The sequence below is a fragment of the Pantherophis guttatus genome, chromosome 4, assembly GCF_059756535.1.
Source record: "Pantherophis guttatus breed Tessera chromosome 4, ASM5975653v1, whole genome shotgun sequence".
Classification (NCBI taxonomy): Eukaryota; Metazoa; Chordata; class Lepidosauria; order Squamata; family Colubridae; genus Pantherophis; species Pantherophis guttatus.
The window spans coordinates 134226948-134254178 of NC_142066.1; the positions used below are offsets into that span (position 1 = coordinate 134226948).

At 38.7% G+C, this 27231-nt stretch overlaps 1 protein-coding gene across 1 annotated transcript in view; it reads left to right on the plus strand.

Annotated features, from left to right (window-relative positions):
- The window catches only part of CUBN (cubilin), a 169257-nt gene that overhangs the window by 57089 nt on the left and 84937 nt on the right, over positions 1 to 27231 (plus strand). Inside the window, 2 exon segments of the mRNA XM_087893689.1 lie at positions 15781 to 15972; positions 17512 to 17684. Of these exon segments, the coding sequence (XP_087749815.1) occupies positions 15781 to 15972; positions 17512 to 17684 (365 nt within the window).

A 27231-nucleotide genomic window follows, 5' to 3' on the forward strand; every position in this document is an offset into this window, starting at 1 on the left:
TCACAGCTCACTTTATAAATATTTTCTGGGTTACAATTGTTTTTTCCTTCATAAAGGAAAAAAAAACTATTCTTCTTGCTTTTAGCAATGCTGTTTGGTTACCTTTACATATTTGTATTTTTGCTGCCGTTTTTTTTCATAATCTATGACATATTTTTTTCAGTTGACCCATTTTCACAGTCGTCTTAAAAATCTGTGCAGGCATTGTCCCTTTAGCTAAACTTTGTTCTTACATGAAGAATCAGTGTTTGCTTCTGATTCTTCATGCTTCTCAACATGTACAGAAATGCTACTTTGTTGTAGGATTTAATGACATAGCCAGTTTCATTTGGCTCCCTCTTAAACCAAACAAGGTCAAGGCATAATTACTTTAAGTGTCTTTCTTATTACTCCCCTCTTTTTCCCAAAACAAAAATGTCTTTAATTTTGCTTCATTTTTTCCTTCCAACTCTTCTCCAAGGTTATCGCTGCAGTTTTCTTCATGGGCACTTCTGCATGAACTTCAACTAACAAAATTTCCCAGCAGCATCTTAAATCTGCTGAGGTTGTGAAATGCTGTTCTACACTTATAAAAAAATAAGTGCCTGCAAAATCATTCGAACACATTGATTAGAAGATTATCCTGCAGGAAAGGAAGTCCATATGTCCAGATAGGATTGCATACACAGCTTCTTTTTGCTGTATATGAAATTATTGTGTGACCACTGAACACTGCATGATTACTTGACTATTTCAGGAAGTGGTATTTTGTGTTAAAAAGTTCTGTAAATGGTGTCTTCTGCTGCACATGAAGTAAATTCAGTGTAAGAGAGAGAGATTTCATGAATTTAATAAGATAAGCACAAATCATTTCTGCCACAAAGTACACTTTTAAAAAAATTCTTTCCCTCTTTTGTTCCCCTTTTCATTTTATCGCAATCACATAAAATTGGTTTTTAAAAAAAAGCTATTTTAAAAATTGGTGTAGAATTAATGTACTATAAGCAGGAATAGAAAGATAACATGCAGGGTAGGTTTTCTTCAGTTTTTTGTTTTTGTTTTTTTGCTTTTCATTGCCCTTCCCTTAGGAAACAAATTGCCATTTAAAACCTAATAGACAGTATGAGAGCCAGATTAATTTTCAGTTAGAGATGCAACAATAGGGGGAAGATACAAAAAATACACTTCAATCTTTCCTATTTTACCTGAACCCCTTTGCCATTGATTTTGGGGTAGAAAATATTGGGTCTATTCACACATTTAACTTGCTGCCTGCTTTACATACCCTGGGAAAAGAGGGGCTCACATTACTTTAGGCATTTAACTGGTGAAGCTTTTCTTTTTAGTACAGTATTTTGAAGAGATGGGATAGCCAAGTGGGAAGGCATAGATCAGTGGTGGTGAATCTTTTGGACTTAGTATGTCAAAAATTCAGAAAATCCTTAATTTGACTCTGCTGGTTTGTCAAACCCAGACACCCCAAACAAAAGAGACACTATTTTTATCTACCCCTCACCCACCTAGACCACCCTGAACAGTAACTTAACACCAGTGATGAGGCTGGGCCCAAGCCTCAACTTCATAGAATAACAAGGTTGGACGGGACCTTGGAGGTTTTCTGGTCCAATATCCTGCTTGAGCAGGATATTGATAAATGGCTGTCCAATCTCTACTTGAAAACCTTGAGTGAATGAGCACCCATAACTTCTGAAGGAATATCAGTTCTCACTGAGAGGAAATTTCTCCTTAATTCCAGATAGCATCTTTATTGATCTTTCATCCAATACTTCTTGTCCTGTCCTCAGTTCAAATCCCTCTTCTCTCTGAGAGTCCCTCAAATACTGGAAGATAGCTACAATTTAACCTTAATCCTTGTCTCCATTAGATTATACATAACTAGTTTTCTCAATTGTTCATCATGTGGTTTAGCCTAATCATCTTTGCTGCTTTTCTCTGTACTTTTTCCAGGGTCTCAGCATTGTTTCGTATCAAGATGACCACAACCGGACCAATATTCAAAGTGTGGCCTCACTAGTACAGTATAAAATTATACTTTCATGTCAGATGATCTTGATAAAATCTTCATACTTGATAGCCCTTGTGCCACTGCTTCCACTCAGAAAGGCTGCCTTGCGCCATTCCCCGAGGTCCGTGAACCTTAGGATAACAGTATGACTGCTCCCATGGCCCAGTGCTCCCCAGGATCTGCTTCATTTCACTTATCTTGATGCTTTGTTCTCTTTCTGTTGACACGCCTCTGTGGCCTACCAGAGGCTGTTCTGGGTCTTGAAGTGCTTTCTGAGAATGTTCTTCCATGGTCTCTGCAGCCTCAGAAAACTCTGCAAAAGCATTTCCTCTTCTTCTTGGGCAATTTTCAGGGGGTCCAGGGGTTGTGCAAGAATACCCTGCATTTTTGTGTAGGCCCTTCAGTCTGCAAAAATTGTTGAAAAACATGGCATGTTTTTGAGAATAGTTGTCAGTTGTTGATGAATGCTGTTGTGTCATGCAAAACATTATTGCATGTTATCTTTACCACATATATATGTTTGCCATCCTAGTGTCGATGCTTCTCTGATTAGCTTAATGTTAGATTTGCTGTAATTTGACATACAGCTTGATATACATGCATACCGTATTTGATTTTAAAAGAAGTCAGCTTTTATTTGGAGCAAATGCATCCAGTGTAACTGTTGGTTACGGCTTTTGAAAATCATCATTTATGCCTTTTTCTAAAGAATACAGAGTTGGAAGAGCCCATGGAGGTCTTCTAGTCCAACCCAAATGCTCAAGCAGGAAACTCTATTTCATAAAAACAGTTGTCCAATTTCTTCTTAAAAACCTCCAGTGTTGGAGCACCCACAATTTTTTCAAATCAGCATTCAAATTGCACAGTGTGCTCTTACTAAAGCCAAGATGCCACAGGAAGATACAGTCACCTCTGAGTCATCTGCTTCTTGGTCCTTTTATTTGTTGCAGTTTCTAGGCAATTTTGGCATAGATAAGCACACAGTAATCATACTTAAAATGGATTTTGGAAGTCATTAAAAAAGAAACCAATTCTCAAGTTTCATCAGGGGTTTTAGAGTTACATCCAAACTTTCTTGCGTAGACCCAAGTATTATTTTGCCCAGCAACCTTTTCCAATCTCATAGTCTTTTGAAGTGAACTAAAGTTCACTGACAGAACCAAATAACTTTTTATATCTTTTTATAGTCTTATGTATCTGTGTCAACTTTTTAAAAAAATTGTCTCCTTTGTTGCAAAAAATGGCAAAGACTATTCTTTGTCTAATATTTCTCCCTGCAGCCAAAAATATCTCTAATCCCACCTTCTGATTTTGCAGATAAATACCAGTAGAGCAAATATTTTCTAACTAATTTTTTACAGAAAGTGTATCATTTCCTCTACGAAGGGAAATTTAGTTATGGTGTCATAATATGATTAGCTTACCATCTGGCTTCATTTTCCTGTCTTTCATATCCATTAGTTTGGAAAACAAGAGCTATTCCTGAACTGGACAGGAACTGCTTTAGAGCACCTGCTGAAAAGAATCATGGATATGTATTATATATATAAACTATGTATGTGTGATAAGAGCCTTCCTTTTATCCTGATCCTGCTTGTGAGTGAGAATGTAACAATTCATTGTACCCAACATTTTATTTGGGGAACTTCTGTTGGATTCAGTGTGTTAAATGTGACCACTTTTTGCCTGGCCTTGAGTTTTGTTAGTATGTTAGGTCTTTCTGGTCTGGCTGGTTTAGCTTCTAGATCCCTTCCTTCTCTGCTTCTTTCTATTCTTTCCAACTCAGTGGAATGTCTATGGAGATTCTCTGTCATCCAGGTCATGGTTGTCCCAAAGTTCTTTTTCAAGAGGCAACTGGACTTTCTGGTTTTTCTTTGAAGACATTTCACTTCTCATCCAAGAAGCTTCTTCAGCTCTGACTGGATGAGAAGTGAAACATCTTCAAAGAAAAACCAGAAATTCCAGTTGCCTCTTGAAAAAGCATCTTTGGGACAACTCAGTGGGATGTAAGAAGGAAGCTAAGTAAAGCAGTATAGAATTCTATCAGCCTGTCAGCAGGGATATTTTCCAAAATCTGAATAGAAGTAAACCAGACTTGCTGTTGGGGAAGAGCCCACCAAAAGTGAGATCAAGTTTGGAAATGATCAGGGCATGCAGAGAAGAACATTCCAGAAAACAACCACAATCCAATAGACTCTACTGGAAGACGCAGTTGGGAAATGACTCAGAATGTTGCTGAATTTTCCATTCTAAGGGCACTTCTCTCTTTGCTTCTGATCACGTGTCCTAGAATAGAGTGCTTTTAACAGGGTTGAAATGACCTCCAGAAGTCATCATTATACGATCGTATGAGTTCATTACCTCATGTGGCTCTTCTACAGACAGATGTCTCTGCCAGTAGATCTTGTGGAGTTAGCTGTCAGAAAATGGCTTCAGCAGCCAAGGGGATTTCAATTGTCAGAATGGCTTTTTGTTTTACTCATCCTAATTGCCTCCAGTCAGGAGGAAGGTAGATTTAACCTACTTATTCAGCAATACAGCTACAAATGCAACGTAATTTCAGACAGATTCTCCTTTTTTAATCAGTTCATATCAAGTTGATGAAAGCTGATTTGCTTTAAATATTCTTTCAGAAGAAATGAGGATTATAGAGAAATCTTCATGAATGTTATGTGGAGGTGTTAGAAGATGGCAGAGGAGAGAAGTGCCTATCTTTCATCAGATTCAGAATCTTGTCAGGCAGTTTATAAATAATGGTCATTTTAAAATTCAAACTAAAATGGGTCTAGGACAACTGGTGCAGCACCTTCACCCCAGCCTCTCCACCCTAACCAACCCACCATGTTTTCCCCTCCATGGCCGTACTGCCCCAGCTGCTTCATGCCAGCCCCCCGACTCACTGTAGCCAGTAGTGGGTAGCCCCCAGTTTGCACCGGTTCTATAGAACCAGTAGTAAAACCGGTGGGAGGCTCCGCCCACCAACCCCAATGTCATCAAAATGCTTCTGCGCATGCGCAGAAGAGCACACATGCGCTCGCTTGCTTCGTTTGCGCGCACGCATGGCCCCACTGCAAACCGGTAGTAAAGGTAAGTAGAACCCACCCCTGACCATAGCCCTTCCTTCCTGGAAGCCATCCCCCCTCCCACACACACACACACACCGGGTCTCCTCTCCTGTGCTTTGCTCCAGGTGACTCACTATGGGACAAATTGCCATGGCCAATTTGCTACATGGGACAATTAGCCATATGGGAAAGCTCCCAGGATGTAGGTGCTGCCACACACACACACCTCCCCCTCCCTCTCAAGGAAAGACTCCAGCCTGCCTGGCCATACCCCAGGTCTGGAGGATGCAAGACAGGCCCATCCCCACTGTGCATTCTCCCTGCCTACCTTGCAAAGGCAATTCTCACCTAGCCAGCCCGGCCTTGGCTCCTGCTGTCAGGCCCACATCTGCTCTTGGTGTCAATTCCTACTGAGCCACATTTTTTCCATACACATGGCAGAGATGCAATCATTTTACACAACAGGCTGCACGCAGCATTGCACATAATCTTGCCATACACATATGCCCTCCACAGGACGCACATCACCAAGGATGGCACCCTGAGCACATCATTCCAAGCAACAAAAAAATTAAATTTGCAATCTACACAAACAGCCTAGAAAGGAGGGAAGGGGGAGAGAGAATGCCAGTGAAAGGCCAGCCCTTTTCCTCAAGCCACTTTTTCAGATTCTCACTTTCTCTACTGCCCTGAACTTGAGTTGACCCAGCCACTCATGACCACTGCAGTTCCAAAGAGTTAGGCTAACAGAGTCTTCCAGGACTGGTTGGGTAATTGTGTAAACACACCCACCAGGGTCTTTGTGGTACCCTCAGATTTATAGCTTAGTGCAAGAGGCAACAAAAAATAAACCTATATAGAATTGAAGCTGGACTGACAGTGTCCTGATGGGTAAAGTGGGTTTCAATGGATTATTCACCTTACCTCCTTTTCTCTCTACTTTCCCCCAGGTGGCCTCAAGTCTTTCTTTGGGAGGAGGGAGTGGGAGGCAGCGGCAGCATCCACATCCTGGGAGCTATCAGCTGCACAGATAATTGTTCTGTGCAGTGAACTGTCCTGCAGCAAATCTTCCAGAGTGAAGGGAAGGAGCAACGGGAGGAGTGACTGGGGAGGGTAGGATGCAATGGCTTGGATGGGGGGTGAGTGAAGGGCTGAGCCAGGAGAGGGGCGGGGGGGGACAATCGTTGTGGGTCAGCTAGTGTGGGAGGGCAGGGTGAAGCAAACTGGCTGCAGCCAATTGTCCCATTCCAAACTCAAGAATAGTAGGAGATTTAAAGATAAAAGGTAGATAAGTAATTTTGCTGAAGCAACTGCAATAAGCTGAAAAGCAGTTTCTTCAAAGGCTAAACATCATTGTATATGTATGGTCCTAGTATTTGAACCCTGAGCGAAACAATTTATTTGTTGTCTTGCATACTCTAGCCTTCACAATATTTTAATGGTTTTCCATGTGTTAATTAAATATGAAGAAAGGCATCAGGAATAACAGACCCAAAGTGTTAGGTTATAAAGGTCAAAATGGCAATCATGTAATTATACCTTAAGTGTACACAAAGAGTAATGTGTTTTTTATTTAGAGATTACAAAGCATGAACTTCCAGAGAGGTTTCAACTTGATGGGAAATTGTGCAACAGAAAGCATCAAGAGTAGCATGTGAAATACATGTGCACATGCACACACACTCATTCATTAAGCTTCAGAATCATAGCCTGAAGGATTTCTTCAATTTTATCAGTTCCTTTCATTAACTTTTACTTTTTTTAAAAAAAATAAATGCTAATCTTTAAAAATATATTTCAATAAAATTGGGATCTTATTTCATCTGAGAAAATAACTTCTCTGTAATCTGAAGATGTAGCACAAGACTTGCCAAACACAGTTTGCTGCAATTATATGTCACAATGTTTCCAACCATCTATTTCAAATATCAGTAAACCCCATTTTCTTGCTAACAGGATGGAGTCAGTGGAAGACGTTTGGATAGAAATGCCTATATTTACATTGAAACATTCCCAGTTCTTTCCCAGAACCACAGTGCATTGCTGCCAGAGTATTCACACAGTGGTTTCCTATGGAACTAAGCCACAAAAAATGTAGTTTGTTGAGAGAAGCTGCATAAGTTCCAAGATCCAAACATTTATGTTTTGCTGTGAATATTCATTTAAATTCTGCTGGCCTGAAGATGGGCTTGCATACAGGTATGGATAATTTCAGGGGCATCCTTATGCTAATAAATAGAAGGAAATGTTTATTGACATATCTTGAAAAGTAACCTATTTGTAATGGCCCAATTTTATGGCTGACATTCAAAAAAATAGATCTCAGAAGATAACTGAATAAATAATGCACTCAAAACTACACTGACTTCAATTTTAAATTTTAATTTTCCATAGCTATAATAGCAATAGCTCTTAGACTTATATACCGCTTCAGTGTATACACAGCCCTCTTTAAGCGGTTTACAGAGTCAGCCTATTGCCCCCAACAATCTGGGTCCTTGTTTTACCCACCTCGGAAGGATGGAAGGCTGAGTCAACCTTGAGCCTGGTGAGATTTGAACTGCCTAATTGCAGGCAGCCGGCAGTCAGCAGAAGTAGCCTGCAGTACTGCACTCTAACAACTGTGCCATCATGGCTCATTTGATAGGGGCATCTCCATGGGATTACATATCAAAAAAAGAAAGTAACTATTTGATCAAAAAAAAAACCATCCTGACTTTTTTTTTTTATCACTTCAGGAAAAGTTCCTGCATTTGGCTCTATGGTTTCCTCTTTTAATTTTTTACTTAATACACATTATCCAACGAATGCTCTACTGAACTTATGGAACCTAGTTCTAGGTGTTCATGCATGCAGTTGTGCTGATCCTTATTATAAATATTTAAGTAACATGTTTGTTACTGAAGAGTAACAGTGTTCTCTCAGCATTCACAGTAATAGATTACTTAAATTACAAATTGTTTTTTTTTTAAACCCACAGAAAGCAACATAAGCATTTCAATACCAACAAGTAAAGGAGGAAATCAGTCTTTTTGACCCAATATCATAACAAGCAGATATAAGATCTCAGGTTAAAGATGGGGGTGGGGCAGTATTTCCTGATACTGAAAAAGTTTATGGAAAATACTCGTTCTTAAAATCAATGCAGTCATTGCAAATGTGAAGAGAAAGTATTTGTGATTAAACAATAATATTGTCCTAATAACAAAGCTGAAACTATCTCATGTAAAACAAATGTATTTGAAAGTCACCATTAGAACAGAAATAAAAATGGTATTTAAATTGGCAATAATGATTAAATAAAACTAACAAGTTGTAAAGGTCTGCCTGAGGCTGAAGCAGTTATAACAGCAATAGCAACAGCTATTTTACTGACCTCGGAAGGATAGGAGGCTGAGTCAAATTTGAGCCACTCAGAATCGAACTGGTAGAGTGAACAGTGAGTTAGCCCTGCAGTACTGCATTCTAGCCACTGTGCCACCAAGGTTTATTTGACGCCTTCTAGACAAATTGCTACAGATGGGCACTATCACTGAAAATCTATTTTCATATCGCCATCAACCTAGTTTATTTCAAGTAGGACATATGATAATATGACCAATGAAAGAAATTTAAACTGCATGTAAGTTCATATAGGAGAATAAAGTCCTTTATATATGTTTACCCCAAGTAGAATTTCATAATTAATTTTATTCATTAGTGATTTGAACAAAGAAACAAATTTACACCTGATAAAAAATGGTGTAGCAATGTAGACAAAACAGATGACATGAAATAAAATGGTGATACTTTTTGCAGTAAGCAGTTCTCAAATATTTTGGTCTCAAGACCCTTTTACATTCTTTAAAATGACCTCAGAGAGCCTTGATTTATGTGGATTATATCTATTAATATCTATCATACAGTATTAAAAATTAAAAATGAAATATTTTAAACTATTTGATTTTATGAACCCGCTGAAATGGTTTCTGTCTCCAGGGCTCCCCATACCACATTATGAAAACTGCTGTACTAAGATAATATGCAATGGAGTATATTTATATCATCTGATTAGGATAATTTTAACTTGCTAACAACAAAAGATGGAGCATACATAATGATACTCTTTCTCAATTCTGCAAAAGGACAAGTTCCTTTATGTAGACAATGCATAGCACAAGAGACATTACAAGGAGCTAAGTCAGTGATGGCGAATTTTTTAGACACAGAATGTCCAAACTACGCATGCAGTCATGCCCAAACTGAAAGGTCCTCATGCACAAACGTGCACATGTGTGGGTATGTGCAAATGTGTGCATGTGCAGACATACATGAATATGTGCATGCGTGCATACGGAATTCTTGGAAATTGCACGTGCAGACATGCGCATGTATAGACATGTGAACGCGCACATGTATGGAGATGTGTGAATGTGCGCAAATGTGCGCATGTGCGGACATGCACGCATGCAGAGCAGGGACCTGAAGACCAGCTGGCCGGTGAAAGGCGGGGCATCCCAACACCGGCAGTGTGGCAAGAGATAAGATCTTTTTCTTTCGTGAGATTCTGTTTTGTCATTTGCAGGGAAACAGAAGCTCACAAAAGAAACACCACAGAGATCTGACCTGGGGCAAAGGCGCGCATGCCAGCAGAGAGGGCTCTGCGTGCCACCTCTGGCATGTGTGCCATAGGTTCACCCTCATGGAGCTAAGCAATCACCTTTTCAAGATAAGAAGCAGGGAAAAATTATGCCCAAATTTAAGATATTGGTGTAGAGATTCTTGATGCAAACGGAATCAACAATGAGTTCTCTTGGAAACAGGTTTATCACTGCCATAGATTTTGCAGAGACCACTATCCTGATTCTTTTTTTTTTTTTTAAAAAGAAGCCAAAACAAGACCGAAAGAGAACATACTCTTTTGAAAGGGTACATCAGCAGAGTAGTATTTTACCAAGCTTATAGCGTGAAACTAGCAATTTTAAAAACAACTTCAGAACCACATAGAACTTTGACTTTACAAAATCAAAAGAATAATCAAATAATTTAGTTTAGCAACTATATTAATTAAGGAAGGCAATCCAATCTCTTCATATGTTTAAAAAAAAGTTAAGAAGAGTAATAGATATAAATGCTTCTATAGTTTTCCTTAAAGTCCCCCAACATATTCAAATATATTCCTTTTAATCCAAATGAACTATTGATTTGCACATCTCTAATAGAATATCACATCAATTTTTTTCACAATACAAATAAAGTACTTAAAGTATTTATGAACAGGGTAACTTTATAGGTAGAATATTGGTGCCAGAATGATTTTTAAAAATCAGTATTATTAAGGCATATGTGAATTGTTACTGTGTAAGGACATATCTTTGAAATGAAGTTTTAAATACTGCAAATACTTCAAATAATTAGAACAATACAAGGAAATTAGTTTTGCTAGTACAAATAACAAAAACATAAAAGCTCCACATTAAATATCATATATGGCTAATCGCTATTCAAACTGCTGTGATTTAGTTTCAGTAACTTTCTTCTTTTATAACTCTCAAGCACTACCAAAAGCAAATTCTTGTTTTTACACCCAACATTTGTATTCGATTGTATTATACTGAAAATTGATCTCCAGATGTCTGCAAGCGTGTTTCCCCTGTGAAGGAGGCATCTGTTTCTCTTCCTCATTCTCCGGATGTACTGAATGCATCTCAAATTTCATTTGCAAATACTGCATTTTTGAATATAAGCCAATTCATGGAGAGTTCAAGTATTTTTTGACGAGGAAAAGGGTAGTTATCAACAACGTTCCATCATTCAACAGCTTCCATTAGTTACTAAATTCACATTAATGAGATGTATTGTATTAATTGCTGTTTAGGCAACCCACAGTTCCTGGAACTGGAACCTAATGGAGCTGTGAGTAGATTTAAAAAATAACGGAAAACATGTTTAACCTGGCTTTGAAAACTCCTTTCTTAAGACAATTACAATCTCGGTCATGTGGCCAAAAAAGAGGGGTACCTAGGACTGGATAGAAAATGCTTTGGGAATTTTTCCTCTGAAGCTCCTGGCTGACTCTAGGTCATTTTTGAACTTGAACTGTTTTAGTTTACTTCTCCAAGCCCAAGGACTTGTTCCCACCCTAACTTTCAAAGAGGTATCCTGCTGAGAGACAGATAAGAATACAGAATAATAGATTTGGAAGGGATATTGGAGTCTTCTAGTCCAATCTCCTATGCAAGCAGGAGTTCCTATACCTTTCCAGAAAAATCTCTTCTTAAAAACCTCCAGTAATGGAGCACCCACAACTTCTGGAGGCAAACCATCCATTATTTAACTGTTCTGTGGTCTATTTTGATAAATAACTTATTGAAGCCCAGATATATTATGTCCACAGCATTTCCCTGGTCTGTTAATATAGTCACTTGTCTAAACTGTGAGTCCCAACTGTCTCTTCTAGCCTTTTAAAAAGAGACTGGACAACCATTTATCTGAAATTATATACGGTATCCTGCTGGAGCAGGGGGTTGGACTAGAAGAAGTCCAAGGTCCCTTCCAACTCTGTAATTCTGTTATTTTTTCATTGGGGTGAAGAAACAATAATGACAAAAAAGAAATCTTTCAAACTTTTCTTTACAATTGTGAAAAAGCAGAACAAAGAACTCAAGATTGCCATATGTCATTCACCCTGGAGAAAACTTTGATTTCTTATTATGTGTGAGCTAACCTTTCACTTTATATTTGATATTTGTTAGCTGCTGAAAAGCAAATCCATTTTAAAAACATTCTTTTTTGAAATATTGAACACTGATGTGTTTCGTTTGGCCAGCCTGGACTGATGGGGTTTTAATTCTAATTTAATTTTAACTTGTTAGTCTTAATTGTACTTTTAACTGTTAAATTATGAGATTTGGATTCAATTTTTAAACTTTTTATTAGATGTTTCTTAACTGTTGTGAGCCGCCCTGAGTCCGGCTGGAGATAGGGCGGCATATAAATCTAATAAATAAACAAACAAACAAACAAACAAACAAACAAACTCTAGGACCAATACAGCATGAATGTAAAAGAAGATAACAAAGAACATATTTACAGACCCTGCACATCCCGGAGTTGTTTCAACTCCTACCCTCAAAACGATGCTATAGAGCACTGTACACCAGAGCAACTAGATGCAAGAACAGTTTTTTCCCGAATGCCATCACTCTGCTAAACAAATAATTCCCTCAACACTGTCAGGCTAGTCACTAAGTCTGCACTACTATTAATCTTCTTATTGTTCCCATCACCCATCTCCTTCCACTTATGACTGTATGACTGTAACTTTGTTGCTTGTATCCTTACGATTTATATTGATATTGTTTCCTGATTGCTTATTTGTACCCTATGACTATCATTAAGTGTTGTACCTTATGATTCTTGATGAATGTATCTTTTCTTTTATGTACTCCGAGAGCATATGCACCAAGACAAATTCCTTGTGTGTCCAATCATACTTGGTCAATAAAAAATTCTAGTCTAGTCTAGTTTAGTCTAGTCTAGTCTAGTCTAGTCTAGTCTATAAAACACTAACAGAGCCAGTTGGATGTAGAAGTTAAGGCTAAGCCTAGAAACCAGGAGGCTGAATTCTAGTTCCACTTTAGGCATAAAAGTCAGCTGGATGGGCCAGTCTCTCTCAGCCCAACTTGCCTCAAAGGTTTGTTGTTGTGGGGAAAATAAAAGGAGGAGGTATTAGTAGGTATGCTTGCCATTAAGACAGGATTTTAAAAAATCTAAAAATAAAACAAAAAGGTTGTAATTGGGAGGAAAAATGCTTAAATAAATTTATACATTGTTAGCATAAGTGAGCTGCCCCAAACTGATTCCAGATATATGGTGTTCTACAGTTCCTCATCATCTCCTAGTCAGGATGGGTAACTCTGACTGGGGAAGATAGGAATTCTAATTGCAGGAGAATGTTATCCTGGAAAAGGCTGTTATAAAATGTGGACTGGAGTCCAGGCATGGATTAGCATAAACCATGCATATTTCTTGAAGAACAGCTGTATATTGTGAAAATGACATAACTAAGTCATTGGGTTTCATATCTTGGGAGAAGCTTTCATTCTGCTCCTATTCATCCAAAATAGGGAAGAAGTCATGTCCTCCTAGGAACTCTTCTCCATATTTTTCCAGACTGAGTCAATTATTCATGCCGGCTTAATGAATCAGATTTGGACATGTTAGCAGAGCATGGATCTCAAACATTTATTTAAACATTTGAATAGGAGGAAAAAGGAGTTTGTCTCTCAAGAGACCATCTTTGAAATAAATACAGTCAAATTACAGATATGACTAATTTTCCTCCTTATGTAAAAAGCAGGAGACTGGCATTAATAACGACACACTGAAAATATAGTAAAGTAAAGAAACTCATGTGCTTTTGTTAAATGAATACATTGGATTTTTTAGGGTTTTTTTTTCAAAATGGTTTTAATAGCAGAAAGCTAAGATACCAAGAGACAACAAAATTTCTAGATAAAGAAAGGTAATATAGGAAAACTAGAAAGGTTTTATTCTAGGAAAAGAAAAATTTATAGAAAGATTTGTAAATGGATGAAATGGATGAATATTTGTTAGCAACCTTGCCATAACACACTTGTTCATGACTCATTAGGTCACTGAAGTGGTGCCTCCATCCCAGTGGTGAAATCCAATCTTTTTTTACTACCAGTTCTATGGGCGTGGCTTGGTGGGTGTGGTGTGGCTTGGTGGGCGTATCAGGGGAAGGATACTGCAATATCTCCAGTCCCACCCCACTCCAGGGGAAGGATACTGTAAAATCCCTATTCCCTCCCCACTCCTAGGGGAAGCATTTTTAAAATCTCCATTCCCACTCCATTCTGGGGCCAGCCAGAGGTGGTATTTGGCAGTTCTGCAAACTACTTAAAATTTCCACTATCGGTTCTCCAGAACCTGTCAGAACCTGCTGGATTTTACCCCTACTCCATCCCTAGATAGGGCTGCCTATGTAGTGACACCATATATTCTCACATAACAGACTTTCCATTTTGATGTGAACATTTCTTTTTTGAGTCAGTATTTCGATCACATACCCATGATGAAACTTGTAGAATGAAGTTCTACCTATTGAATGTTTGCTTTAAATTTTCAGTTATCTCTGAGTTGTTTTTCTACTCATAATCTTCCAAAGCAAATAAAACATCTACAGCGTTAGTAGTATAACTCTAAGTAAGTAAAACACCAGGAACGTGGGTAGCTAAGAAATATAAATGGATTAGAATTAATTCAGAAAGCTAAAAGAATAATAGTATAATACAGTATTGCAGCAATGCAATCTATTATCTGTTTGTCAATCAATAATCAAATTAGACCCAGCATGTCCTCCTTATGCTATGATCAGGTATGAAACATAGCACTGCTTATTTGCTCTCTCAGTATTCTGGGTTGGCAACATCATCTGTTATTTAGAATGACCACTGGGTCCATTTTAAAATGGAATAGAATAGAAGTTTTTTATTGGCCAAGTGTGATTGGACACACAAGGAATTTGTCTTGGTGCATATGCACTCGGTGTACGTAAAAGAAAAGATACGTTCATCAAGAATCATAAGGTACCACACTTAATGATAGTCATAGGGTACAAATAAGCAATCAGGAAACAATATCAATATAGATCGTAAGGATACAATCAACAAAGTTACAGTCATACAGTCATAAGTGGAAGGAGATGGGTGATGGGAATAATGAGAAGATTAATAGTAGTGCAGACTTAGTAAATGGTTTGACAGTGTTGCTAGAATTATTTGTTTAGCAGAGTGATGGCATTTGGGAAAAAACTGTTTTTGCATCTAGTTGTTCTGGTGTGCAGTTCTCTATAGCGTCGTTTTGAGGGTAGGAGTTGAAACAGTTTATGTCCAATATGCGAGAGGTCTGTAAATATTTTCACAGCTCTCTCTTTGACTTGTGCAGTATACAGGTCCACAACGGAAGGCAGGTTGGTAGCCATTGTTTTTTCTGCTCCACTTCAAATTATATCTTTCAATATTAGGTTGCCTTAAGCACTCCTGCATATTTCAGATAGTGTGCTTTGGTTTATTGCAGTTCACTGGCTATTTTGTAAGCATGGCCTCTAAAATATTTTGGAGCTATCTTCATTTTGAATGTTGTAATAGCAATACTTGCAATACTTGCCCTGTAAATAGAAGTTTGCTAGTCTGAAACCCAGCAGAATTTTATTATTTCTATTTTTCTTTTTCTGGACTATTTTTTCCTGTGTATGTTTTTTTTTTTTTTTGTATAATCCAGTGATGCATCAACTCATTGGTTTTCCAGTCATCGGAGACAGGATTTCACCTTCAAACGTACATATGAAAGATTTTGGAGAAGGGAGTTAAATCCTTCTACCCCGTGTGACTGGAATGTGAAGTTATGAAATAGCAAAATGCTAGAATTCTGTTTTTAAAAAGTGGTAGTAGAACTAGATTTAAAAGAAGTGATCAATAGGGCTATATGAAAGGAAATTTATTGTAAAACTGTTATGTGTACAAAAGTGTGCATTTGATGCTTTAAATTTGCTTTGTTAGGGTGCCTGTGTTGTTTTATATTTTTAATTGTTTTCATTACTTTTGTGGGTCTGGAGTCTGCTGGAATGAATAGTCATCATCATCATCATCATCATCATCATCATTCTCTAGTTTTCTAAACAGTGCTGCCTGTTTGTTTTTCCAGGGTGTGGTGGAGAATTTTTTGAGACATCTGGGTCTTAATATTTGGATAGCCCTGGCTATCCAAATAGGAACCCACAAAACAGGGAATGTTATTGATATATTCACACAGCATTAGGTAGTAGCATTCAACTGATTATTCTGGAATTTGATGTAGAATACAATTCGAGTTGCAACCGTAATTTGCAACCTGGAGGTAAGTGCTTTTCTTTCAATATGATAATCAAGGAGAACTGCAGGACTTCTGAATGCCCATGGCATTAAAAAAAAAATCCATCCTTTCTTTGAATTGTTTCCCCCCCCCCCAGTATTCTTAGTTTTATATTCTAAATACATTTTTGTTTTAAAAAGTTACCCTTAGGTTCAGATATATGTTTAATGTTATAACTATTTAATGTTTAATGTTTTTAAGTTTTTGAGCCAAGACTTGGCTCATTCAACAGAATCCACAGTAAAAAAAACACGCAAAGTTGATAGTTCAATCAGGATCAAAGCTCTACCTACTCCTTTGAGAGTTCTCTATATCTACCATCTTGACATTTTTCTATACTTCCTCACCCCTGATGAACTCTTACTTCACTTTTTATTATGACCATAAATGTATTTCTTGGTGTAATGTCAATTCAGGACTTGAGACATTATAGATCATGAGATTAGGTCAAATGATAATGCCTTTCATTCTTTTCCATTGTGCGATGCTTGGTTGTGGCATCCTGCCACTTTCTCATTCTTATCCAAGCACAAGATTTTAAAGAGATCTATATTGACACATAAGGTTTAGTATGAAATGCAGTGACACTTCTGGCATTCTTTTTCTTGGTTTGGCATGACTTATGCATAGATATGTGCAATGATCATAATAACTAATACTTGTACATTGTAATTCATCTTATATTGTTCATGTTTTCCTGCCCAGAAGTTACACGATTGTCGGCCATTTTATTTAGCTAGCGAGATTTCTGTTATTGGTATCACCATTGTCTATATTCCAACTGATGCGAATGTTAGCACAGCGCTCTCTAAGTCACATGACACCATCGAGAGGCAGTAACAAACTTACCCTGAGAGAGCTTTTGTCATGGCTGGGGATTTTAATCAAGCCTGTCTACAGTCTGTTCTTCCTAAGTTTGTGCAATATGTGCATTGTACCACCAGAGATAAGAACACTTTAGACCATATGTATTTAAACTTAAGACAGGCATATAGAGCAATTCCCCTCTCCCATCTGGGTATGTCTGACCACATCTTTCTGCTACTGTGCCCAAAGTATATCCCCCTTAGGAAAAGGATACGGCCAGTCAGGAAAACTGACCAGGGGGAGCACTCTGCCAGTTGCAAGATTGCTTTGAGACTACTGAGTGGAGTATTTTTGAACATTTGGAGCTGCAAGAATTTACTGACACCGTACTCTCATATATCAAAATGTGCACAGATAATGTAACAGTGGACAAGTGCATCAGAGTCTTCGGGAATTGCAAACCCTGGCTGTTAGCAGAGGTACGGACACTTCTGAGAGCCTGGAATTCCGCCTTTAAGACAAGTGACAGAGATAAATACAATGAGGCCAGGGCAAATCTATGGAGAGGCATCAAGGTAGCTAAACAAAAATATAAACAAAAGGTGAAGAACCATCTAGCAGACAACAACCTGAGGCAGGTGTAGCAAGGATTGCAGCACCTAATCAATTGTAAGGACAATACGATGAAGACAGTCAACTCCAATGCCTCATTGGTAGAGGAGTTGAACACCTTTGCCCGCTACGAGGTCAAGAGACCTGACCCTGTAGCCCTAGCCTGCCGGCCCTCCAACTCCCAGCCACTCACCTTGTATGAACTCCAAGTGAGAGCTGTATTGAAGGCCATGAATTCCCATAAAGCTGCAGGTCCAGATGGGGTGCTGGGGATAGTGGTAAAAACCTTTGCTGACCAACTATCAGAGGTCCTAACAAGGATTTTTAACATGTCCCTGCAAACGGCCAGTATTCATTTCAGTCCCGAAGAAAACAGCAATAAACAGCCTGAATGACCCATTGCACTAATATCTGTAGTGACGAAGTGCCTCAAAAGACTGGTTCTTCAACACCTCAGGTCATGCCTTCCATCAAACTTTGACCAATATCAGTTCACCTACAGAGGAAATAGGTCGACAGGCGATGCCATTGCTACTGCCCTTAATTCTGTAGTGAGTTATCTAGAGAAACCTGGGAACTACATCAGAATGCTTTTCATAGATTACAACTCAGCTTTTAACACCATATTGCTGGACATCCTCATCGAAAAGTTGACTGACTTGAATTTCCTTTCTCTCACCTGTGATTGGATTAAATACTTTCTGACGGACCGGTCACAAACAGTGAGAGCTGGGTCTTTCACATCCTCCTCCCTGAAGCTCAGCATTGGCTCTCCTCAGGGCTGTGTGCTCAGTCCCTACCTGTACTCGTACACATAGGACTGCATATCTTCTGATCCATCTAATGTGATAATAAAGTTTGCAGATGATATCACTGTACTGGGTCTTATTACAGGAGGAGATGAATTAGCATACAGAGAAGAATCCAGAAGTTATCCACATGGCCTCCTCTTTCAAATTTCTGGGAATCCACCTTAGCCAAGATCTCACCTGGAAAAATAACACGATCCAGGTGGTCAGGAAGGCTCAACAGAGACTCCATTTCCTTAGGGTCTTGCAGAAAAATCAGGTGGAACAACGGCTGATGACTTTGTTTTACTAGCCTACAATAGAAAGTGTCCTTACATATTGTGTTATGATATGATATGCTAGCTTGACAGCCGTGGACAAAAAGGCATTATAGAGGGTGATGAGCACAGCACAAAAAATTATGGGCTGTCCCCTGACACCACTGGATGAAATCGCCAGAACCCACTGCCTCAACAGAGTGAGGAAAATCCTCAGGGATGATTCACACCCTGGTCAGGGTGATATAGAAGCATAGCCAGCCGAATGAACAGGCTGAAAAATAGCTTTTATCCGTGGGCTGTCAGATGTCTGAATGCAACATAACACCACAATTAGATTTAATATGATAGACTGGCAGGGCCAGTGCAACGTGCAACATATTCATAGCGATGTAATATAATATAATGTTACATACATATAGGTATATGGGAATGTGTGTTATTACTTATTTGGGTCTAGGGATTCTATTTCTTTCATTTATTGAGTTATTGAGATGTATTTTGTGTTTCAGGGGGGAGGCTGCACCAAGGAAGCTCATTCAATTACATTGTACACATGTTGTGCATTGACAATAAAGATTTTGATTGATTTGATTGATTTCATAAGAATATTTTGCAACCTTAAATTGAACTAAATTACGTTAATGCAAGTATTAACATTAATTCCTACTTTTGTACCTACCATAATGTTTTTTTTTAATTTATTTATATCAATCTCCTGCTACTAGGGTCCAGACTTTTTCATTATAATGGGATTTCCTTGTTTATTACTGAACAAATTTCAATACTATGTTGGGTTATTCAGTAAACCATCATTAAAAATACAATGGTTTATTAGTTAACGTGATGTACAAAACCAGCCGCTTTGGATCCAAGGGACTTAGTTTCATATTTCAAAATATATTTGCTTATCTATATACTCAATATTTGGGGAAATCATTATCATGATACCTTGAATCAGAAAAAGGAAGAAGGCTTGCTATGAGACTGCTTTAACAAATCAGACTACAGTAATCCTTGATTTATGACGACAATTGAGCCCAACATTTCTGTTGCTAAACAAGACAATTGTTGTGAATTTTACCCCATTTTGTGACCTTTTTTGCCACAGCTGTTAAGTGATTCCCTACAGTTGTTACATCAGTAACATGGCTGTTAACTAAATCTTTCTTTCCCATTGACTTTGCTTTGTGGAGTGGAGTGGAGTGGAGTGGAGTGGAGTGGAGTGGAGTGGAGTGGAATGGAATGGAATGGAATGGAATGGAATGGAATAGAATAGAATAGAATAGAATAGAATAGAATAGAATAGAATAGAACAGAACAGAACAGAACAGAACAGAACAGAACAGAACATTCTTTATTGCTAAGTTTCATTGGACATACAAGAAATTTGCCTCTGGTGCATAAGCTCTCAGTATACATACAAGCAACAAAATGAAAAATCGTAAGTCATAAGATACAAGCATAAGTAATAATATAATACAACCAACAAGTGATAATCATAAGATATCAATAGGAGTAGGTAATAGAAAATGTGAGAAGGATATGAGTCAGTTGCCAAGCATCTGAATTTGGTCACATGACCATGGAGATGTAAGTGTGAAAAATGCTCATAAGTCACTTTTTCAGGGCTGTTGTAATTTCAAACCATCACTAAATGAACTGTTGTAAGTCAAGGACTACCTAGATTGGTATTATTATGAGAGATATTTCCTATCATGTGCTATATGTATAAAACATACAGTCTACTAACTAGCATTGGGTCCATCAATATGGACCAAAGATGATTTTGGGAACACAAACCTAAAAAGAGATATGCAAAATGCTGTAGCAAGTTGAAAACAAGTGCAGAAAATCTTGGTGCATTAGAAGTACCATAAACTTGGGCAATACAAAAATATACAGTGCTTTTGTAAGATTTTAAAAAATCCAGAACAAAAGATCTGTTCTGATTGCTTAGGTCAGTGATAGCTAACCTTTTTGCCGTAGTGTACCAAAAGTGGGGGGAATATGGGGGAAGTTGTGAGTGCACGTGCCCACACCCATAATTCAATGTGCCCCGCCCCCATGCATGCGCGCATGACCCCTTCGCACTCCCCCCGCTTTTGGCACACGATAGCATGGTGGGCCCGGTAGGCCCATTTTTTGCCCTCCCCAGGCTCCAGAGCCTTTCTAGGGGCCTGGGGAGGCCAAAACAGCCTTCTCCACCCTCCACCCTCCTGGAGGCCGGAAACAGCTGGTTTCCCAACTTACAGTCCCACCGGAGCTGAACTAGGGCAACGCTTGTGTGGCCACCAATATGACTCTGCGTGCCACCTGTGGCACGCGTGCCATAGGTTCGCAATCACGGGCTTAGGTGTTGTAAGATTCGTAAGTCTATTGTTAAGATTTCCATATAATTTCTCCAACCAGGAGTTGTGTCATTTGTGGGCTTCTTGCTGAGTTGGGCAATTCCGAACAGCATGTTTCCCACTGAAAGGCTTTCATGATAACAGAATCTAGGAGTTTGATCCAGAAAAAAACCCACAAACACAATTCAATGCTCATGCAAGAACAAATCCATCAAGGTGCCCTTAGACATCAATTTCACTGCCAGTATGAAATCTGTCACAATTGCTTTTATGTGATTGCTTGACAACAGTTTCAACCCTCTACTATTTCACAATGTTCATTGCTGCAATATCAAGATGACAATGCCATTTAGAAATTAGAGACATCTTTTTGCAACATACCCTGTAAAATGCATTCATTTATTTCATGTCTTCAAAGCAGATCTGCTGAGACTGCAATGCTGGAAAACAATGAAACCTTGTATTTGCTTCCCCTAAACCCTCTTATTTTCTCTGAGGAAGGAGGGCCTTCTCATCTCAGAAGGGCTCCATCCTCTTTGCTAAAATATGTGTTGTGAGGATAGCCAACCACATAAAGCAGCCTTTTAGTTGATCATAACACTGAATTGTTGGCTCAGCTGCTGCAAAATGGATGCTAACAGACCAGAAGCAAATGGCAAAAAAACAGATAAAACCCTCAGGCTTTATGGGTCTCCTCTGTATCCTTTGCAATCAGTTATATGTTCCAGCTGAACAGCTTTTTTCATTTGATTTGGGCATATGACGCTTATGCATGGACCACACCCTGAAATATATTCCAGCTTCCTTTACTGTGGAGCTTTTTTTTTTTTTTAATAGATTCATGTGGTAACAATCGGCTTTTCCTCTTACAGCCAAAATTCACTTCAAAAAAAAGTTACAGAAACATTGTGGCCTTGTTTCTGTTCCTGCCTTTATGAAAGGAACTGATTAGCTGAACTGGCATGCAAGAGAACAGAGAGGACTTCCAAACCACTCTTGAGATGCTTGTTTTTTGAAATAACTGTCCAAATTTGAACCATACAAAGGACAATTGTGAAACTGGCTGGCAATCTGAAAGAGCACTAAACAAATGAAAGGCAAGCTGGAAATGGCCATGGACATGAGCAATATTTTTAGTGGCTGAGCTACTGCATATGTAGATCCTCTTGTGATATGGCAAATGGAAGAAGCGTTCATATTTGGCCATTCAGTCCAATCACTGCTACCCTAGAGCACCATCTTGCTCTAGGGTAGGCCTTTCTTAAAAATTATAACAAACTCATCGCTAGGTATTTTTCAGATTGGAAAATAATTTTGTTCTTAGCCAACCAACTTAAAGATTTATTTTTGCCAGTAACTCCATGTCAGTTTGAGCATGATGTCTAGAACTCTGTTTAAAAAAAAAAAAATCTTGCCTGGGATAGTTGAGAATAAATACAGTGTAGAAAAACCCATGTTGGGAAAGAACTTTGGTAAATTGGCTTCTCCAGGACTGAGACGTACATACCATCTGTTCTACTAAGCATCTTTTGGGAAACCTTGGGAAGTCTGCTAGTATGTGAAAACTTTATGTATTAAATGACTTTGCTAGGAATGGATACCTGTTTCTGCTGTGATTGCAGATGTGGGGCAGATGTGTTCTACTCCCATTATGCATCTTAAAGAGCGGGTCTGAACTTGTCCAAATAGGATAGCTTTGTTAAGGCCCCACTGTTCTGCACTATAGGTCAACATTGGCATTATTTTTGGCCTGAATATTTTCAGTATAAGTTGAAATTGGTTTGATTCTGATTGTTTTTGCAGCAGAAAATTATTGAGGGTCTTAGTGGTTAAGGCAACAGGCTAAAAAGCAAGTGATTATGAGTTCTAGCCCTATTTTAGCCATGAAAGCCAGATGGCTGACCTTGGGCTGGTTACACTCTCCATTGCTATCAGGGCTGTTCTTATAAACAATACAGGTTGCATTTCAAGTGGATGGGAAGTTGCTATTACAATTCCCCTGCATAAAAAGGGTGATGAATGTGACACCCAAAAGTATAGATTGATAGTTTATTGGAATTTTGGCTAAAATGCATGCAAAACATCTTTTGAGCAAAAGAGAAGACTGGTTAATGGTGGAAAAATCTTACTGAAGGAACAAGCTGGATTCAGATTAGAGCATTCTACAATAGACAATCATTTTACACAGGAATGAAGACAAATATATATGTGTCCCAGGATAATGTTGCAAATTCCAATCAGGGTCGGTCACCAGGATCAGAGATTTACTCTTTCTTGGAAGAGTAAACTCCTGCCTTGCCACCCATATCTCCACGCTTAATTATCTCCTCAGAAATCTGACTGGAACTACTGGAGTCTTCACTTTATTACTCTACAAACAGCCTCTCTTGCATTGTGCTATTTAGGGGAGAGTATGCCTGTCCCATTAGGCGCAAGTCCACACACACTACACAGGTGGCTAGGATGCTTAGTGATATGTGCTGCATCATTACTGAATGCCTGCACCCACCCCACTTGACAAACTGTATATCTTGGTAGGAATAGGCCTATCATGTATTAGAAAGTATGTTACATGATCCAGCACACCCATTTTTGGCCAATTACCTCCTAGAAAATGATTGAAATCAAAAAAGACCCTTTTAGATTGTGCCAAAGAGATTGTTATTATACCTCAAAAAGAATAAAAAGATGGAAACTTTAAGTTTAACATCTTCATAATTGGATAGAGTTGTCTGGAAGTTTGGAGGAGGAGTGAACCATTTGTTTATTTTTAAATAGACTGTGTACTTGTTTGGTAGAACTAAAGATCACAAGGAAAAATCCACCAGAGCACAAGGGTATTTACTATGGATGTGGTACTATTCAAACTATCCATCTTTTACAGTGCATCTTGGGATGATATGCACACAGAATGACTTTCTGGTCAGGAATATCCCTGCCATCAATGTGCCATTGGAGTAGAACTATAGTATAGTATAGCCTTTATTGTCATTGTACATCATGTATACAACAAAATTGGTTATATAAATAAAAACTATATAAATACAGATTTTATTACATGTTTTATTAAAGTTTTTAGTCTTTTAAATTTAAATTAATCATTTTCCCCTTTCTAGTTCCTGCATGTCTGATACCAGACAAGATTAGACCCAGCTCTGCCTTGGGAAGTGTAGTCAATCCACCTTTTAGTGTTATATTTCCTTGCAGAATAGTCCAGGACCTAAATGAATATTTTCCTCATCTGTAGTCAACCAGGCCTATTGGGGTGCTATGAAATCAAAATTAGAGAGCACCTCCACCAGGGCACTTTGTTGTTCTCTTTTATGTCCAAATTCCACATTGATATAAGGCAGGGGTCAGCAATCTGCGGCTCTGGAGCCGCATGTGCCTCTTTCACCCCTCGGCTGCAGCTCCCTGTCATTCAAAATATGCATCACAACCTCCAATGTGCGACACCCATCAGCACACAATTTATTGAGCTTTTCAACCCCCAGTAGGCCAACCACAGATAAATCCAAGAAAAGAAAATTTTCAGAAGAAAACAAAACATTTAATTCAACTACATATGCTAGTTTTGTGGCCGCTCAAGAAATAGTCAGGCACGGAAGGGTTTTGTGGCTCCTGGTGAGTGGTTTTTTGTTTTTGTTTTTTTTGGTAGAAAATGGGTCCAAATGGTTCTTTGAGTGTTTAAGGTTGCAGACCCCTAATATAGGGGATGAACCAGGAGATAGGCATTGTTTTCTTGGTCACTCGGGGTGAGCAGCTCTGTTATAGGTTTAGCAGCTTCATATGTTGCTGCTAATAATTCCCCCAGATTGTCAAACTTTTTTTAATAATACCTACTTGCTCAATATCTGACAAAGTGCTGAATGAGTTAATCATGTTTATCTCAAAGGGTCCTTCAGAAAATTGACTTGCTGTGGGAGGTCCAGGTGGCTTATTGAGACAGTCTCTCCTCAAGGACAGTGGTGATAGAACATCCTTGGACTTACCAACTTTTATATTCCTACAATTAAAGTTTAAAGTAAAAGCACTCTTATTTCCAAGATGAGTTATTAATGGGATAGCTCCCTCTGTGTGAAATACATATGATGGGAAGATTGGATAATAAATCTGGTTTCTGATACAATAGCTTTAGTAGAGTTATTTGAATTTATCTTTAACACTATCTTTTCTAGATTCACTCAAATATTAGGAGGGAATGTGGAGAAGTGTGTGGTGGTAAATATACATTCAGTAGAACTGTTTCAGAGAATTTATAAATGGGGAGCTAAATAATAGGGAGACCATCTCCAATGACTAATTGTTGTGCTTGACATTCCCAGCTCTATTTGCAAGTGTAGTCAGTCCTTCTTGATGCTCATCTTTTATTAGTCTTCTATTTTCATCCAGGAATAGTCCAGGATCTAAAGCCTGGTAAATAAATCTTTTCCTTGTCTGTAGTCAATTAGGCTTCTTGAAGTCCTATGAAATCAAAATTAGAGAGGAATTCCATCAGGTTTTCATCTGTTACTCTATTCTTCCACACAGCAAAATTCTAAGACAATAACTGGATAGAACTCTTGTGCTTAATAATAGTGAATACATGAATTTTTCAGTCATTCAATGATCCAAAATCCCTTTAGTGTCAAAACAACAATAACAACCATCACCACCCCATACTTGTTTGAAATTTGTTTATCTTTACCACTGCCTTGATGTTGTATACGTAACTATGTGTTTAGAGATGAGCAACAATTTCGGTGAGGTACTTTTGCAGGTTGGCAATTCAGAATAGGGTCAATGTCTAGGAGGGATAGGTCACCTCTAGACCTGTGATGGCAAACCTATGGCATGCGTGCCACAGGTGGCACGTGGAGCCATATTGGTGAGCACCTGAGCGTTGCCCTAGCTCAGCTCCAGCACGCATGCACACACTGGCCAGCTGATTTTTGGGCCTTCTGGGCCCAATGGAAGTTGGCAAACGGGCTGTTTCCGGCCTCCGGAGGGCCTCCAGGGAGGTGGGGAAGGCTGTTTTTGCCCTCCCCAGGCTCTTAGAAAGCCTCTGGAGCCTGGGGAGGGCATAAAACAGGCCTACTGGGCCCACCGTGCCATCACATGCCAAAAGCAGGGGGAGCATGGGGGGGTCACACACGCATGCGAAGGGAGGCAGAGTGCATAGAATTATGGATGTGGGCACGCACATGTGCGACCATCCCACACTCCCCCAGCTTTTGGCACGCGATGGCAAAAAGGTTAGCCATCACTGCTCTAGACAATGATGAATTTTATAACTCAGATTCTCTCCTTAGACCATTTTGAAATGCTATGATGATTGTGGCCTAGTTGTTGATTTGGAGCTTGTATCTATTTTTAAAAGCATTGAGCTTAGTAAGGATGGCTTCCTTATAACTCAGTTCTATTTCAAGACCATCATCAGTTAGTAGCTCAACATGATCTGCAGCAACATCTTGCTTCCTTTTATTTATTCAGATTAACAGAGTTGGAAGGGACCTTGTAGGTCATCTGGTCCAACCCTCTGCCCAAGCAGGAGACCCTACACCATTTCTGACAAATGGCAGTCCAATCTCTTCTTGAAAGCCTCCAGTGATGAAGCTCCCACAACTTCCGAAGCTGTTCCATTGATTAATTGCTCTCACTGACAGAAAATTTCTCCTTATTTCTAGGTTGAATCTCTTCTTGATCAGTTTCCATCCATTATTTCTTTTCTGTCCTTCGGGTGCCTTGGAAAATAGCTTGACCCCTTCCTCTCTGTGGCAGCCCCTCAAATATTGGAACACTGCTACCATGTCTCCCCTGGTCTTTCTCTTCACAAGACTAGCCATGCTCAGTTCCTGTAACCATTCTTCATATGTTTTAGTCTCCAGTCCCCTAATCAGCCTGGTTTTATTTTATTTTATTTTATTTATTTATTTTTATTTATCAACCTCTATTTTATTTCTTTTAATAACATTTTCTATATTGTGTGGTATTTTATTAGGGAGCAGAGGAAGTAAGATGGGAACTATTCCCAAGGATCCTTTGTTGTTATATTCCAACATATTATATGCTTTCTCAAAGCAGGCATTGTTTTCTTGGACAGTGGAGGTGACCACCTTTATTAGAGGTTATTTCTAATAGTTCCCTCAGTTTAACTAACATTTTTGAAGTACCTACTTTTATAAGACTCACTTGTTCAGTATCTGATAGAATACTGAATGAGTTAATCAAGTTGGTCCTGAAGGATTCTTTAAAAAACTTCATAACTGGAGGTTTTCAAGAAGAGATTGGAAAGTCCTTTGTCCAGAATTGAATAGAATCTTCTGCCTGAGAAGGGGTTGGACTAGAAGACCTCCAAAGATTCTTCCAACTCTGTTATTCTATTAAAACTGACTTGCTGTAGGAGGTCCAGGTGTCTTGTTCAGGCTA